The 15,372-nt window shown below is 37.2% G+C and overlaps 1 protein-coding gene across 1 annotated transcript in view; it reads right to left on the reverse strand.

The window, feature by feature from the left end:
- Positions 1–9,314, reverse strand: part of ATAD2B (ATPase family, AAA domain containing 2B) — a 65,207-nt gene extending 55,893 nt beyond the window's left edge. The window contains exons 1-5 of the mRNA XM_014956884.1: positions 9,286–9,314; positions 6,833–6,879; positions 3,319–3,421; positions 2,650–2,758; positions 1,237–1,353 (exon numbers count right to left, since the gene is read on the reverse strand). Coding sequence (XP_014812370.1) covers positions 1,237–1,353; positions 2,650–2,758; positions 3,319–3,396 — 304 coding nt within the window. The 5' untranslated portion in view covers positions 3,397–3,421; positions 6,833–6,879; positions 9,286–9,314. The remainder of the gene's footprint in view (positions 1–1,236; positions 1,354–2,649; positions 2,759–3,318; positions 3,422–6,832; positions 6,880–9,285) is intronic.
- Positions 9,315–15,372: the final 6,058 nt, after the last annotated feature.

Raw genomic sequence — 15,372 nt, forward strand, 5'->3', positions numbered from 1 at the left:
TCCCTACTGCCATACTTGGCTTGATACAGTCATGGGAATTCCATCCTCAGCCTCCTCAAATCATCACAGCTATGGCCATCATGGCACAGAATGTAATTCATCCAGGGAACTAGCATTATTGGTTTATTTGCAGGATATGAAACTCCATACAGAAACCTCTTCACAGCTGGTAATATGGGATGTCTTTAAATTTCTCTTAAATAACCCACAGCATTTCTCTACCACAATCTTAATTTCCAAGCTGCCTTAAGGTAGCACACCACATACACCACTGTAACCTAAACCAAACGTGCACAGAGTACATTATTTTAAACCAAGTATTAACAGGTTCAAAATTAATAGACACTATGCTGAATCCTGCATGGATCCCTGATGGTTATGTCCTGTGAGGACACAGGACATAGGACGCAGGGTTTGTCTAGTTTGGAAAAAAGGAGGCTGAGGGGCGACCTCATTACTCTCTACAGCTTCCTGAGGAGGGGACATGGAGAGGGAGGTGCTGAGCTCTTCTCCCTGAGATCCAGTGATCGGACACATGGGAGTGGTTCAAAGCCGCATCAGGGGAGGTTCAGACTGGACATTAGGAAACATTTGTTTACCAAAAGGGTGATCAAACACTGGAACAGGCTTCCTAGAGAGGTGGTCAATGTCCCAAGGCTGTCAGTGTTTAAGAGGCATTTGGACAACACCCTTAATAACATGCTTTAACTTTTGGTCAGCCCTGAAGCGGCCAGACAGTTGGGCTGGATGATCATTGTAGGTCCCTTCCAACTGAAATAGTCTATTCTAAGTTTTTCATCTAGGCAAAAAGTTTCAAAATTGTTGCTGTGCAATTTATCTACAGTTACGAATTAGGCTTACCACTCAAGAAGAGAAGTGGGCATAACAGTAACAATTTTTTCTATGCAAGTTCTTAGACTGTTTTCTGAATTCAACTTCTTTCAACTATTTCTTGACCTAAATCCTGTCCACCTCCAACCCTGAGCCCAGCACATGGAAGTACTTGCAAAGTTCAATGAGGCAGCACTAGCAATGCCACCACCATTGGCATATTGAAAATTTGTGTCTCAATGGTTGTATTCACAACAGAAACAGAGGTGAGATGAAAGTCACTGAGTGCTGCACAGGAACTCTGTTAGGGATCAGGAGCAGTCATCCAACTTCTCCCTTCCTACACCCATGGTATTAATGAAGGTCAGTAGAGCAGAACTGCATGAGGACCGTCTAGTTCCTCACCTATCGGAGGGGCCTGGTATCTTTCAACAGTTTTTCTCTGTCTGAGATTATATGGCCGATCATTTTCTTCTCCCTCAGCTTCTTCTACCTCTATATCTCCATCTTCTTCCTGAGATTCTGTCAGGGGAGAAAAAAATATTTTCAGAACACTTCTACTTGATGCCAGAGCTATCCTTCATCCTAAAAATAAATTGTAATGGACACCGAGAATCATTCCCTTCTTATTAATTTACGCTAATTGTCAAATCACTGGAAATTTGACGACCAAGATAAATTTACAGCACATTGTCAAATTTCCTTCTAGTTTCCCACAGAAGGTTCTGGAAAAGCAACAGAAAGAAAAATAGATGTAGTCAAATTAGTTTTAGTTGTAAAGTACTTAACATATCACTTCTGAACTATCTTTCTCCTTCAGTAATTATCCTTCAAATTAAGAATAATGCCTTTCTTCTCTTTTCCCATTGGGGCCTCAGAAAATCAAGCATTTGACATGGTATGAAAATAAGTACAACTTTACGATTCACAGTATCGTTTTTGCACAAAGCAAATAAACAAGTGTAAAACTACCACCAGGGTCCATTTATTAACATGGACAGAAGTTCTGATCCTGTATCTCAGAATTAGGCCTGCATTCTTATTAATTGGGAAAGACCATCCCTCTAATAGCAGTTTCAGTTCAAAACCAAGACACACTACGCTGAACCCTGTATGGATCCCTGAAGTCTGAGTCTGATTTCTCAAGGAAGCCAAGCATGCTCTTGATCATGGCAAAGTTAACCAGAATCCCTTCTTTCTGAATACTTTTCGAACCTACTGGCCAGTTTCATCCACATTTTTAAAAGAAGGTAGACTTTAAAATACAGTTGTATGCCTTCTAAAATTCAATACATGGATAGAAAACAGAGACTTTGATTAGTACCTTCCCCAGAGGAAGGACACAAAACTGACTATTCTTTCTGGTAACTGCCACCGAGCATATAAGAAATACCAAGTCAGTTAGAATGCACATAGTTGTAGACTACACGCATCACATCCTGGCTTCCACCAGAGGACTGTTACAGGGAATTTAAGGAAAGATCCAATTACTTAGTGTTACGGAAAACAGGAGTAAGGGAATGTAGTATATAAACATGAAGAAATCAGGCTTTGGTCTGCTACTTTCAAATAAACTTGCTTTTGTTTAGAGAAAACGATGTAAAGATCCCTAAAACTTCTCCTCCTTCACAAGAGGAGGAATCCTCTAATGTGTACTTATTTGCAACAGTCTTGTTAATTGGTCTATTTAGTAACTCCAAATCCAGATCCAAAACCAAACTACTTTCTGTAGTGCAATATATTGCTATCTTATGTTGATGACAGCTTCGTTTCATAGGTATTTCAGACAAAACCCTTACAATTCTTTACAATCCGTACCTTCTTCTTCCCCTTCTGTGGACACTTCATGGTGATTCTGAATCCCATAGCTATTTCTCCTCAGTGATTTCCGTCTTCTTTTCACTCGAGAATACATATCCATGTTTTCCTGGAATAAAATTCACATACACTCTCATCAGTACTGTCGTCCCACATCACTCTCAGTGTTAGCCCACGGTTCAGGAAGCAATACTCCACTCTAGCCCCCAAGTCTTCTTCCAACAGGTAGACTACATGTCTTCCAAAAAGTCTTTTTCCCTCCACAGGTAGACTACAAAGGCAGTTTCACTTAATATGTGATAAAATAAGTCTCTCAGAGTGTACCTAATCCATCTAATACATAGTTAACATCAATATCAAGCTGTTTTAGGGAACAAAGTAACTCCCTGGTCCTGTTTTCAGACTACCAGAGTGTGCTTCAAACCAAGGGAGAACCATCACAGAACACCATGAGAGCATGGCAGTCAATTTATCAATAAAGAAAACATGATTTAGGTTCACATGATCTGTGAATTTTATTCTGAATTTATCAAGTTTTTGTAATATTATCCACTGAAAAGGATCCGAAGCCTTTTGACACAGCTACAGACAAATGTATGGAGATTGCAAAAACAAACACGCTCCCCCCAATATTACTTTTATCCAAGACCTGAGTCACTCTGCACTTACAAATTCTGTATCTGTCCACATCCGTAGCCGTTCTACTTCTCCAGATCGCCTGTTTCTCCTGATGTTAATATTATCCATTTCCTGTAGGACAGCTTCAGCAGTACTAAAATATATGCAACATTTAACACAAAAAAGAAAAAAATCAGTCTTAAAACAGCAGACATGCAGAACTTCTCACATAGCATCCAACAACTTAACATACCTAATTCTATGGTCTCTTATGGCTATACTAGAGTCTACAAGTCAACTAAACATACAAATGAATTAAAATCTGAACATTTTAGGACAGCTAATTGAATCTATCAATTAACTACAGAACCAACCATAATAAAGAAAACTGAAAGATGAACCTAATGAATATAAACTAAGGAGTATGCAAAAGAAGAAATGCTGTTGCTATTGAAATCTGGGGTTCAAATTGGGCTGCAACATTTTAAAAAAATGTTAAAAAATCCTTTTTTGCTCAGTGTAAATTGTAGCATATAAATTTGTAATTGCTTAGATGTTAGATTAGGTGTCAGATAAGACTAAGTTTGCAGAATAAGAAAGTAAAGCTTTTAACCTACATAATTATAATATTGGGAAAGCAATTAATGCCTCCACCCCATCAGCTTTACAGCTCCTTACCCTGGCCTCAGAAAGAGAGTTTATACACAAAGGATTTTTTTTTCAAATGTTAAATCTCTAACACATAGAATTTCATCATTCATTATTTGACCTCACTACTCTACCATTTATCGTCTACTATTTAATTAGTCTGCATTTTCATTATCTAAAGTATTTGTAAACAGCTGTCAAAACAATAGTGGTGTATAAATAATAACCTTGGCCAAGATGCTTCGTTGCTAAGGAAGAAAACAACAGAGTATTAGCCAGGCCAAGTCAATTATTTGGCCACCTGTCCTCAACACCAAGTTACTGCTCTCCATAGCGATTATGGTAGATTTCCACTGGAATTCTACTGTAATTTTATAATACTTGTAAAAAGGCAGAAACTTTGAGTTCCTTTCTTTTAAATTGTTTCAAAGTAAATCTAACGGGTGAAATCCTGCCTAGAAAAAAGTCAATGGAAGTTCTGGTGACAGAAGTCAGTAAAGTTAAGGTTTTATTATGAGCGCCCCTCTCAATTTTAACCAATTTTTCTAAAATATCTGTGATGTGTGATATAACGACTCCAAGTAAAATCATGCTATAGTTTGCTATCAAAGAAAATAGGGTTGGAGGGGACCTTGAAAAGTCCACTGGCTCTGCCAGGCAAGAACAAGCTACGCAATACCTTAATCATTCCTGACAGACATTTGTCTAACCTGTTCTTAAAAAACCTCCAATGATTATGGGACACACTGTTATCAGTATAAGTTCATATATAGACTTCAGTACCATGATCTTATCAAATTACAATCTTCATGGTAGACTTTTTCCTATTGTTGATGAGGAGAGGGAGATTCAACTGCAACTAGAAAAATAAATGTAACTCAATATAAATTTGTAAACTGATACCAAGTAGTTACTGAGTAAATTGAAAAAGAAAATTAAATTAACAAATGATTTAACAGAATACATTTAACAATAAAGATCATACTTGGCAATTAAATGCTGATGTTTAAATCATTTTCCAACCACTAGAGCAAGCAGTCTCTCACAGATGTGACTATTAAAACCCATTTTGCAGGTGGGAAAATTGAGACATTAAGAGACCTGCCCAGGGTCACACAGAAATAATACTTCACAAAAAGTATTTCTGGCTCCCATTCCTATGCTCAGACCAGACCGTGCCTCCCTCTCTGACCTACTTTGTCTGCACAGTAAATGCAAAAAAGTGACACCCACCCTATGTGATTTACTAACAAATGGTAAAAAACAAAAACAAGAAAAAAAAAAGAAAGCTACAAACTTTTGATATTTTATGATCAAAACCATACAAGTAAAATCTAGAAAGCTTCCAAGCGTTGCTGCTAATCACCAATTTACATCACATTTAGGGTATCACTACATGAACAGGTTACTAAGAGACAAACTAGGGTGTGGATTTACAGCGTGTCAGCTGCTCTGCAATAACCGCCAACGTAGACAGGTTTATCCAGGTGTAAACACAGAGTAACTTACTCCCCAGTGGAAGTCTGGTGAGTTGCTCTGCATTTACAGGATGGATAACACAGGCAGTTACAGCACAGGACCCAGCCTGTAACTCAAACCACAGCCTAGCTTGCCTCAGCACTAAAACATTCCCACAGTAAAACACACAGATGGCACTGGAAGACAGCGTTTTCTAACTTTTAAAAAAAAATCATTAAGATGCTTTGTGAATACAACTGAAGTATCCCCACATACCTGTTTACTAGCTGATCAAACAATAAACTCTGATTCAAAGTTTCAAATCTGTTTTTCCTGGACCGACAACTTTTTCTGACTTCTATATCTCCGTTTATGCAAGCATGGTCCCCATCTCCCTTTTTTTCCCCTCGAAGGGGATGGCTTTTGAGAGCTAAGAGAAATTTGTATTACTACTTCAAAATGCAGGAAACAACATTTTCACAAACAAGAATGAATAAGAAAATACTTAGCAAGGACAATAAACCAAAAGTTATGGAGCACGGTATGAACACCCTTATGTTCACTGAAGAAATATATCTTTAAAATTTCTATCAGAGTTGTTTTACAAGCTATTTCTTCAGACTCAAGGTTTTTTTCTTAGATAATCTATTTTATGATGAAAATTTGGCATTCAAATATGCAATATTTTTAAGTTAACATTAATACTAAAATGCACATTTGTTCCACAGCTTCAATTCTTAGTCTTTCAAATACAGTATCAAAAGGTCAGATGCAACATATTGATTTCAGAAGTAAATCCGTATCAGCTACTCTGTACAGTACCAAACAGAGATCCCACTCCTGATTGTTCCTTAGGCACCACAATAAATAATAAAAACACCAAATATGCTCAATGGATTAACACTCATATAGATTCAACACAGAACTAAATGAGACAGAACTGATGAAAAAGGGATACGAAAAGACGAAAGTGGTTTTAGCTGAGATATGCAATGAGATGGCAAGTTTGTAAGGTACAAGCATATAGAAAATTGTTCGAAGTAGCAAGAGCTGCAGACAAGGCAGGTCTCTCTAAAGCAATAGTGGGCTTAAGTGACGTTAAGAACCACAGAAGGCCAAATCTTAAATGAGCAAAGAGAGTAAGTAAAGAGACCAGCTGGGAGAGGAAGGCCGAAATTAGTTCACAACAGTAGATTTAGGAATTAAGGAAAACATCACAATCATGGCCAAGAGGTCTGAATTGAGAAGAGAAATGGACTTGCATCTAGGAATGTTCCCCATGTCCACAGAGAGCATCCAAGATGTTGACGGAAGAAAACTGAGCCAAAACAATACCTTTTCTATTCAAAATGGTCAGAGTAACCAGTAATGTTATTAAAAATATATGCAACTGAAAATCATTGACGTAAAAGTGTTAAATATAAAAGTAGGTCCAAAAGGTCCACTGTAGAACACTTACATAAGCTACGTCCATTGGGTAGTGTAGCACCAGGCTGAGAAGTTAACCTAGGAAACAATTACATTAGACACACAAATAATCTTAATGCTCCTCAGTCAAGCAAAAATTACACAGTGAAAATAAAACATTAAGCATAGAAAGTTACATGATACACTCTGACTTCAAAACCTTTGTGACATGTCACCTCTGGAGAGCCTGCCTCTTGCCCAGCATCACAATGAGGACAAAAGTGCCAAATACCAATTACACGAATCCCTGCAATTATCTAAACATCTCTTTTATTAATCCCTCCAGTGTTGCCTCATGCCATCTTCTACTAGTAACTCCCCCCTAAAGTTTCAGAACAGGATCTTGATATAGCTCTTCAAAGGCAATCATCATTCAAACACTTTGGATAAAATAGTACAAGGATAAAAAGCTGTTTTGTACACACAGAAAAAGAATGAATTTAACAAAATCACCAATGCAACTGAATGGGATTAATTTATGCTGGGTGTATTTAATATCAGTAAAAAATACTTTGATTTTCTCTATCAACCCAGTATTTTTAATTTCTTTTTAAATTAACTTTTAGGAAAATTAACTCCTACTACTTCATAGCCTAAGACAAAAACATCTTCCAGCTTTCTGCAATTTTATTGCATAAGCAACTGTTCCTTCATTAATTTCTTATCTTAATGAAAATATTCTTATTTATTAGACATGATTCTACTGAAAGGTAATTCAGAGTAGAGTATAAATGAACAAAAACTCTACAACCACTGGCAGACTGTCAGAAGCAATCTTCCAACATTACTATGCAAAAAAGTGAAATAAAATCAGGCAAAAGGAAAACAAAAATATTTTTTTTTAATCTCTCTTCCACTCTCAGAAACACCAAGTACTTCATAGACAAGTGAACTGTATATTCTGCACACCAGGACTGGATAGGGAGGAACTCCTTGTTCTCAAACTAGAAAGCTTAAACATATCTGATGGGAAACAGAAAAAGGAGGGGAAATCTTAATACCAAATGCAATCTGAGCTTGAACGTGGCCTAGAGTTCAAGAGACTACAAAGAGTTCAACTCAGAGCCACAGAAGACATAGGCTTTGCTATTATTTTCCTAAGAAATGTATAACAAATCTGTACAAAACAAAGGTAATGGAAGGATTTTTGCAAGGACTGGATAACAACATAGAAAACCACATTTACAAAAATCATGTCCGCATCCAATTTTCCAATAACATTTTTCTGGTCAAATATTTGAAGTATTTTAGAAACCACAACTGAAGAAGGGAAATTTGATTATAATAAAGGTTTAGCAACAAAATTTTTGGAAAAAGTCTTAGCGACTCAAGATCACTCTTAGGCCCAGCAATTTGGATTTTAGCAGAAAACAGCAAAAAAATCTCAAGATGCAAAGACATGTCGTAGTGGGTTATACATGAGTAACAACATGAGTTTCAGCATCGTGGCCAAATTTCATTTGACACAGTGATCTAAATTCTCCCAGGCACACTAAATATTTTTTTTTAATCTCTTAGAATTTCTAATAGGTACAGTACAAGTCTACACTTATAAACAAGAGAAATAGAAGGTGCCTGAGTTTCAATACATTCCCAGATGACCACGATACATAATATGCTATATTTAATTTGTTCTCGTTTAAAAGGGAAAAACAAACAAAAAGAGATCTATTTTAAGGTTTACATAGTTTTTAAATATACCTTGTCCTAGCAGATGACCGTCCAATAGTGAATTACAGTCATTCTTACGTATAAAGCATTGCAAGAACAATTTTGATTTGTACATAAATATGAAATAAGTATCTACAAAAGAATCAGTGTTAACTGAAAGTTCATGTCCCGGGAACATACTGTCTACACTGTCTCATAATTATCTGTAACCATATGAAGAACCTTATCAACACAAGAATGCTCTGTAAAATATTATTCATCAGAGTTATAAAATAAAACAAATTACTTCTCCTTTGAGTTATAAAAATATAGTAGCATTGAGGCTATCTTTAATAAAAGACAGTAATTTACTTCAGTCCTTATAACCAAGCAGGGCAGAGAGGCTGAAAACAATGGGAAGAAACTCAACCATTATCCATTCCTTAAAGATGATAATACTGATTTCCTAATTAAAATGTCACGTCTTCTTGTTGCTTGCATACATAAAAATGCCAATTAAGTCACTAAATGTGGATGTATCAAAAAACTAGAATTCAGACTGCATCTCAAATAACATGACTTTCCAATTTTGCACAAATTTGCATAGAAAAGAAACACAGAGACGAGAGAATTGATGGAACCCACGTTCCTGGAGTCTTAAACTAAAAGAAAACCGTATGAAAATAACATGCTTCAAAAATACACTCTTGAGCATGAGCTGCAGCTCACTGCAGAAATAGGGTAAGTGGGTTAACAACACAGGAAAAATAATTTTTCCTCTTGGCACCAAGTTACCTGGACTGTCCAGTTGAGATGCTCCATTCCTCTCGCTGCCCAGTACTGCGTGATTTTGATTTGTCTTTGCACACAGGATCAGCATGTTTTGAGGTACGTTTGGCGGGAGGAGATATGTGGCTATCACTCAAACTAGCATCACTACCTTCATCTTTCTGAAAAGAAAAAAAAGCACCACACCATACTTAATTGGCTCGTTTGTAAAGGGGAAGCCGCAAAAAGGAAGTCTCTGTCAAACTCTTAGTAAACGGCTTGCAGAAATATTAAAAATTATTATTTTGCAAACATTACTGGAAATTATGAAAATATTTCATTTTAAGCATTAAACTTTCATATAATATTTTACATTTCTTTCCAAACACGCATTCTTCTCTAACCCACTGTATTTTTTATATCACACATGACAGTGCAACTTTAACCTACCTGCAAAAGAACTAACAGTGCAAATAGAGAGAAAAGGACTGAAGAAAATGATGCTTGGAAACACAGCATGAATTTACTGACGTTATCTTTGTCTTTAAAATGCTTTAACAGCCACGTAATGCTCTCCCCTCTTGTAAGAGTTTTGCAACACCTTGTTCTCTTCTTTAGACGGTTAAACAGACGCTGAAAGTGGACTTCATACTTTTATGGCACTTTTTATCTAATGTGTTCATTAACAGCATTATACACACTAACAACATGTGTTAACACCTTTAGGAAGCATCTAAACAGTACCGGAGGGGATTTTTCTGTTGTGCTTATCAGAGATAACGTAGACAGAAACTCAAAGATCACAAGGGATTACTCCAGAGCTGTACGTAAGAAGTGGGCAGATGGCAAACTTTGGAAGATCTGCTTCTGTTAAAGTGAACCACAAAAAAAAATTTTAAAAACCATCAAGGTTCTAGAAGCCACAAATTTTAGCTCACAGCAACAGTCTTGATTAAAAAAATAAATATCCTCTCTCTTGCAACAAGAGAGTAACTGATTTCAAAATATTCAAGTCCAGGAATTGTCAGTAAACACTGAGACTAAGAACAAAAGATGATTTTACTTATATGCAAGAAGATGAACACAGCAGCCTCATTTGTTCATCAGGCTTATTAACAACAACAGCCTGATTCATACTCCAGGTAACTCAACAACACAATGTCTCACATACTCAAGAAAACTTTAAAAAAATCAACAAAAACTCTTGTTCTTAAGAGAAGAAGACAGACTATCACAGCACAGCATTTAGAAAGTGGCAAAGCCTAAAGAAATCCAAATATATTGGTGCAGTCTACAAGACAGCTCAGCACCACCAAAACAGGGACCGGCCCATGCACTCCCTTGCCTGGCCACACAGCACCGCTCCAACCTTCTTTGACCTTCTCCTGATGTTTCTCTGGCCCACCCATAAACCAACTCAGCTCACTAAAGCTGCAGAAGTTCACTTTCCATCTGTTAGATTAGGTTCCTACCTGGTTAGTGAGCTGAATCATTTCACTGAGCAATCAGACAAGGGCAAAAGATAATGCGAGAAAAACACATGAGGTGAGGGTGGGACCACTGTCTGGAGTGAAATAGATCGTCTTCCAATATATATTTTTAACAAATATTAACTAATATTAAATACTTATAATACTACTAATAAATTAATAAATACATTATTCATTATGATATGGTATTTATTGACTGAATATCATAGAACCATTTAGGTTGGAAAAGACCTTTAAGATCATCAAGTCCAACTGTAAACCCAACACTGCCAAGTCCACCACTGAACCATGTTCCATAGCACCACGGCTACCCATCTTTTAAATACGTCCAGGGATGGTGACTCAACCACTTCCCTGGGTAAACACACAGCATATTGCAGGTAAAGACAAGAATCTGCCAAAAACATCTTCCCCCCCTCCATGAAATGAGTGTCAGCAGAACTCAGGAGGATGAGGAAAGAAAAGGGGAAAAAAAACAAATGTGTAGAAGTACGTGGGAACTCTTGAATTCCACAGCTACTTCAGGCACGATTCTCTCAGATGCCAAGTACTTGGCAAAGACATGATATTTATTTATACTATAAATACTTGTAAATACTTTTGATAATACTAAAATATACTAAAAACTAGTATTAAATGCTAACCAGCCCATGTTCACATCTCATTTTCAGCCTGCCAAGGTAGGTCCAGGGAAAGAACTCAGTCTATATTAAGATTCAGTCTTAAGATTTATCTAATCCCAGTAAAAAAAAAAAAACAAAAAAAAAAAAAAAAAAAAAAAAAAAAAAACAAAAAAAAAAACAAAAAAAAAAACAACCCAAACCCATACTTCTTTCTTCTTTGTTATTTCACTTTTTCAGGAAGTACATCGATGTGACTCAAAATAATATCCATGTTAGAAGATCATAATCAAAACTTTAAATCAGATAAAGCAGAATTTGGGATCTAAAACTAGGACTTAGACAAAGCAGTAGCAGAGGTAAGTACCACCATCCCTAAATACAAACCACCCACCCCTTGCATAGCGCTGTAAATCACACGTGCAGCCACCCACCTGTTTTCCATAACACTCTGCACCTACAAAATACCAACTTTTCACAAAATTTTAATAGTGTACATATTCCCTTTTGAATACTGTAAGCATTTGTGTACGTACTTTTTGCTTTAATAAGCCAAAAGTTTATTTGTGGACGTGGAGAAAGACATCATTATGTCAATTTTAGTAACTACTTTCTGAAACTACAAGGGCTATACCCTGTGCAGGGTAGAAGCAGAGTTTCAAGGTAAGCCACAGAACCAGTTTTAAACCGGCTAGGCGAGACTGAGAAAATGAGGCTAAGAAAGAGGAACAAGCACGTAACCAAGCTTCATGAGGGCTAACATTAAAGCTATTTTGTGAGGAGTGAAATTAGTACTGCAGAGGTTCCCATACTCCATCCCTACTTCTTCCCATGCAAAAATCCTAACCCCTCCCAGGTCTTCTATGACTGCCTTTCTCTGCATTTCGTCCAGCTCCTTGCCTCTGGTCCCAAGTCTCAAAATTAGCTAGTATTCCTTATTTATTCTGTCTATACATTGGTGAAAAGCAATACAGCAATGTAGTGCTGTGTGCATGCCAACTGGTCAGTGGGCAGGCAAAACAAAATATTAACGACTAACCTGGAGACTAAATCTGCTGCTTCAGGCCTCCCTCCGCTACTGAGTTATCAATTAAATTTATAAAAGCTGAGTATCTTTGAGGTCTCTAATACTGTCAAATGAACAGATACTGGCCAATAGCTTCAGAAACTGGAAGAGCAGGGTACCCGTCAATGTGATCACATCAGTGCGGCTGCCTGAGGAACTAGACTGGCAACGAAGGCAGTTACTTAACAGAGCCAATGACTTCGTTTAGGATATTATTTTCAGTTGAGCCGCCATGAGTCTGTATATTAACTCTACACGTTAACTTAGCAAGTACAAAGCAAGTCAAAATTTTAAGACAGTCAAGCCCAAATACTAACCCATTAGGACAGCTGCTGTAGAAGTTACACTAACATACAAGGTATTTTACCATGAAGTAGTGACAAAGCTATTACAATGAGAAATCATTGACATTTTAAATATACACTAATAAGAATCCAAACTCCATTTTTCAGTTAACCGACAATCTTAAAAATTCAAGCTCTAGGGAATCTAATCACACCTAGACTGCCATCCAGAACTTTCACCTACCTACAGTGAAATATGGAGATAGAGCTTTCATTACACTCAAGAGATTAGCAAAACTGGGATATGCTAGAACAAGAAAAGAAATTAATTTGAATTTGAGAAGCCTTTACAGAGAGCAGTCTACCCACCGCTTCCTCCCATTTAGAGCAAAAGAGGTCTAACCATTCCACTGCACTCAACGTGCTCCCTCAAGTAACTGGGTCTCAAAGCATTTATACCTTTAAAGACTAAAAATAGTACTGCAGTTTCAACCCAGAAACTTATTACTTAACAGTACACATCATGAAAATGTTCTGGGACTGGAAAGAGATATGTATGACACGAGCATCAAACTTAAAAATTAAGAAATTAATAATGCAATCGCAGAAGCAGGAACCAATGCTCTGAACTCCAAGCTCCTAATGGAACATCAGCACCAAAGCCAACGCACTCACATGTTGAGAAAACACAGAGAATACAAATTAATAAAATCTTAATCATGTTAGAAATTGCCTGAAAGCATACCAAAGCCACAAAGAAAAAGCAAGCAGAGAAGAATCAAAACACGAATTTATGTACTGTCAGCAAGTACAAAGAGGTAAATGAAATTTAGCACAACTGCTTTGATCTCACAGAAAAGACAGACACACCAAAGTCCAGCTGTGATCCAGAACAACCAGAGCCCAGCACAGCTTCTCATGGCAAGCACTCTCCCAAATAATGAGTAAAGAAATAACTGGAGTTAACGGGATACCATCCATGGCCTAGACTGGCAAAGCAGAGTCTTCATGATCTTTGCATTCAAGAGTAACATGGAATGTGACAGCTGAATGAATACTGCAAAGTAGCTGCTGAGCTAAGAGTCAACAGCAAGAGTCTTGCAGAGGTAGTGGGGCAAACTCTGGTAACACACCTTCTTCACTCAAAGTGGCTGAGTGACGGTAGCAATAGATCTAGAAAGAAAATCTAAAGTGATTAAGTAAATAAAGCCATAAAATAAATATAGCTGCATACTTATCTCTACGTTTTCTCGACTTTGTATGACAAGGAGAAAGATGGAAAAAATGTTTATTATAATATATACATTCATGAACAAGCCACAAAAATATTACCTGTAGCCTCTTCCATATCCATCCCTAAATTTCAAATAGCCATTTGATATTAACAGAGCTTTATTTATAATATTTAGAGACAAGTCCTTCAGTTTTGAAAGAACACAAAGAAGAAATCAATGAATAAAACTGACTTTTTCCTTCTCAATTGACCCTCTTAGAAAAAAAGTGACTACACCAATAGAGACTTTCAGCCTGACTGAAGGACATACATACCAGGGGAGTCCTCACCAACAAGGGCTTGCCTTCAGGTACATCACAGGGACCAGCTAGCTAAAGCTTGGTAACTGATTAATGAAAGCATGATAGCTCATTAATTTTCAAGTTAAAAAACAAAGACTCCTTCTAGCACATTGAAGGGGAGAGGGCAGGGGTTTTCTGTTTTTCCTGTTCCAGTAAGTTGAATCTCCTGGCCAAGAGAGTATCCAAAGAACCCCTCACTACAGTGCTAGTCTGAACAACCCCGGACAACTGCAATACAGCAGTTTTGGTAATACAGGATGAGTACAAACCATCTCTACTGCCATCATCTCCAAGTACGTGAACACAAGGTCACTGAGTTTGTGAGTAAGGGATGCAGTAATATTCAAACCACACACAACCACACCTCGCAGCTTCTGAAGAAGACTCCGTCTGGTTTGCCACAGGTTCAGCTGTACTAAAGCACAGGTACGCAGACTTGAATGCTGGAGTTTTCCACCGTGGTCAAACTTGCTCTCCTCACCATACATCTCGTGGGTCACACCCTTCTTCTGACTAACCCTCTGCCGCACCCAGAAAGTCAGCATTGCTCATACAACTCCACAACTCAGACATGACAGTGCTCAACCTAGTGCTTTCAACCCCTCAGCATCTGTGGATTTCTCTTTTCTATGACCGTTTTCTCTTCCCGTGACTAAGACATGACATTAAGACACAATGACATTCAATCCTCAACTGATCGATCTTATTCCTCCCCATTTTGTTAAAAGCACAAACTATTTTAATTAGTTTTTCTTTTTGCCCTGCTGAACAAGCATGAAACACCCCAGAGTTTACTTTTGTCTTCATAATAACAAAATAAACATTTTCAGGAAATCTGTTTTAGCTACAGGTTTTCAAAAACCTCTACTTATTTCTTAGCTTGATATTTAAAAGTAACTTTTTCCTCTCCATTTGACTCTCTGAAAAGACAACAACTTCAGACATCTCTCACTCCTATTTTTATTAACTTTGGAGAAATTGGATTCAGGTCCTCCAGTTATTTCTAACCTAATTTAAACTGTATCTTGCTGTGTAACAACACATCTTCTCAAATGTCACAGAATATTAATAATCTGGAT

Source organism: Calidris pugnax, unplaced genomic scaffold (assembly GCF_001431845.1).
Source record: "Calidris pugnax isolate Ruff unplaced genomic scaffold, ASM143184v1 scaffold171, whole genome shotgun sequence".
NCBI classification, from domain to species: Eukaryota; Metazoa; Chordata; class Aves; order Charadriiformes; family Scolopacidae; genus Calidris; species Calidris pugnax.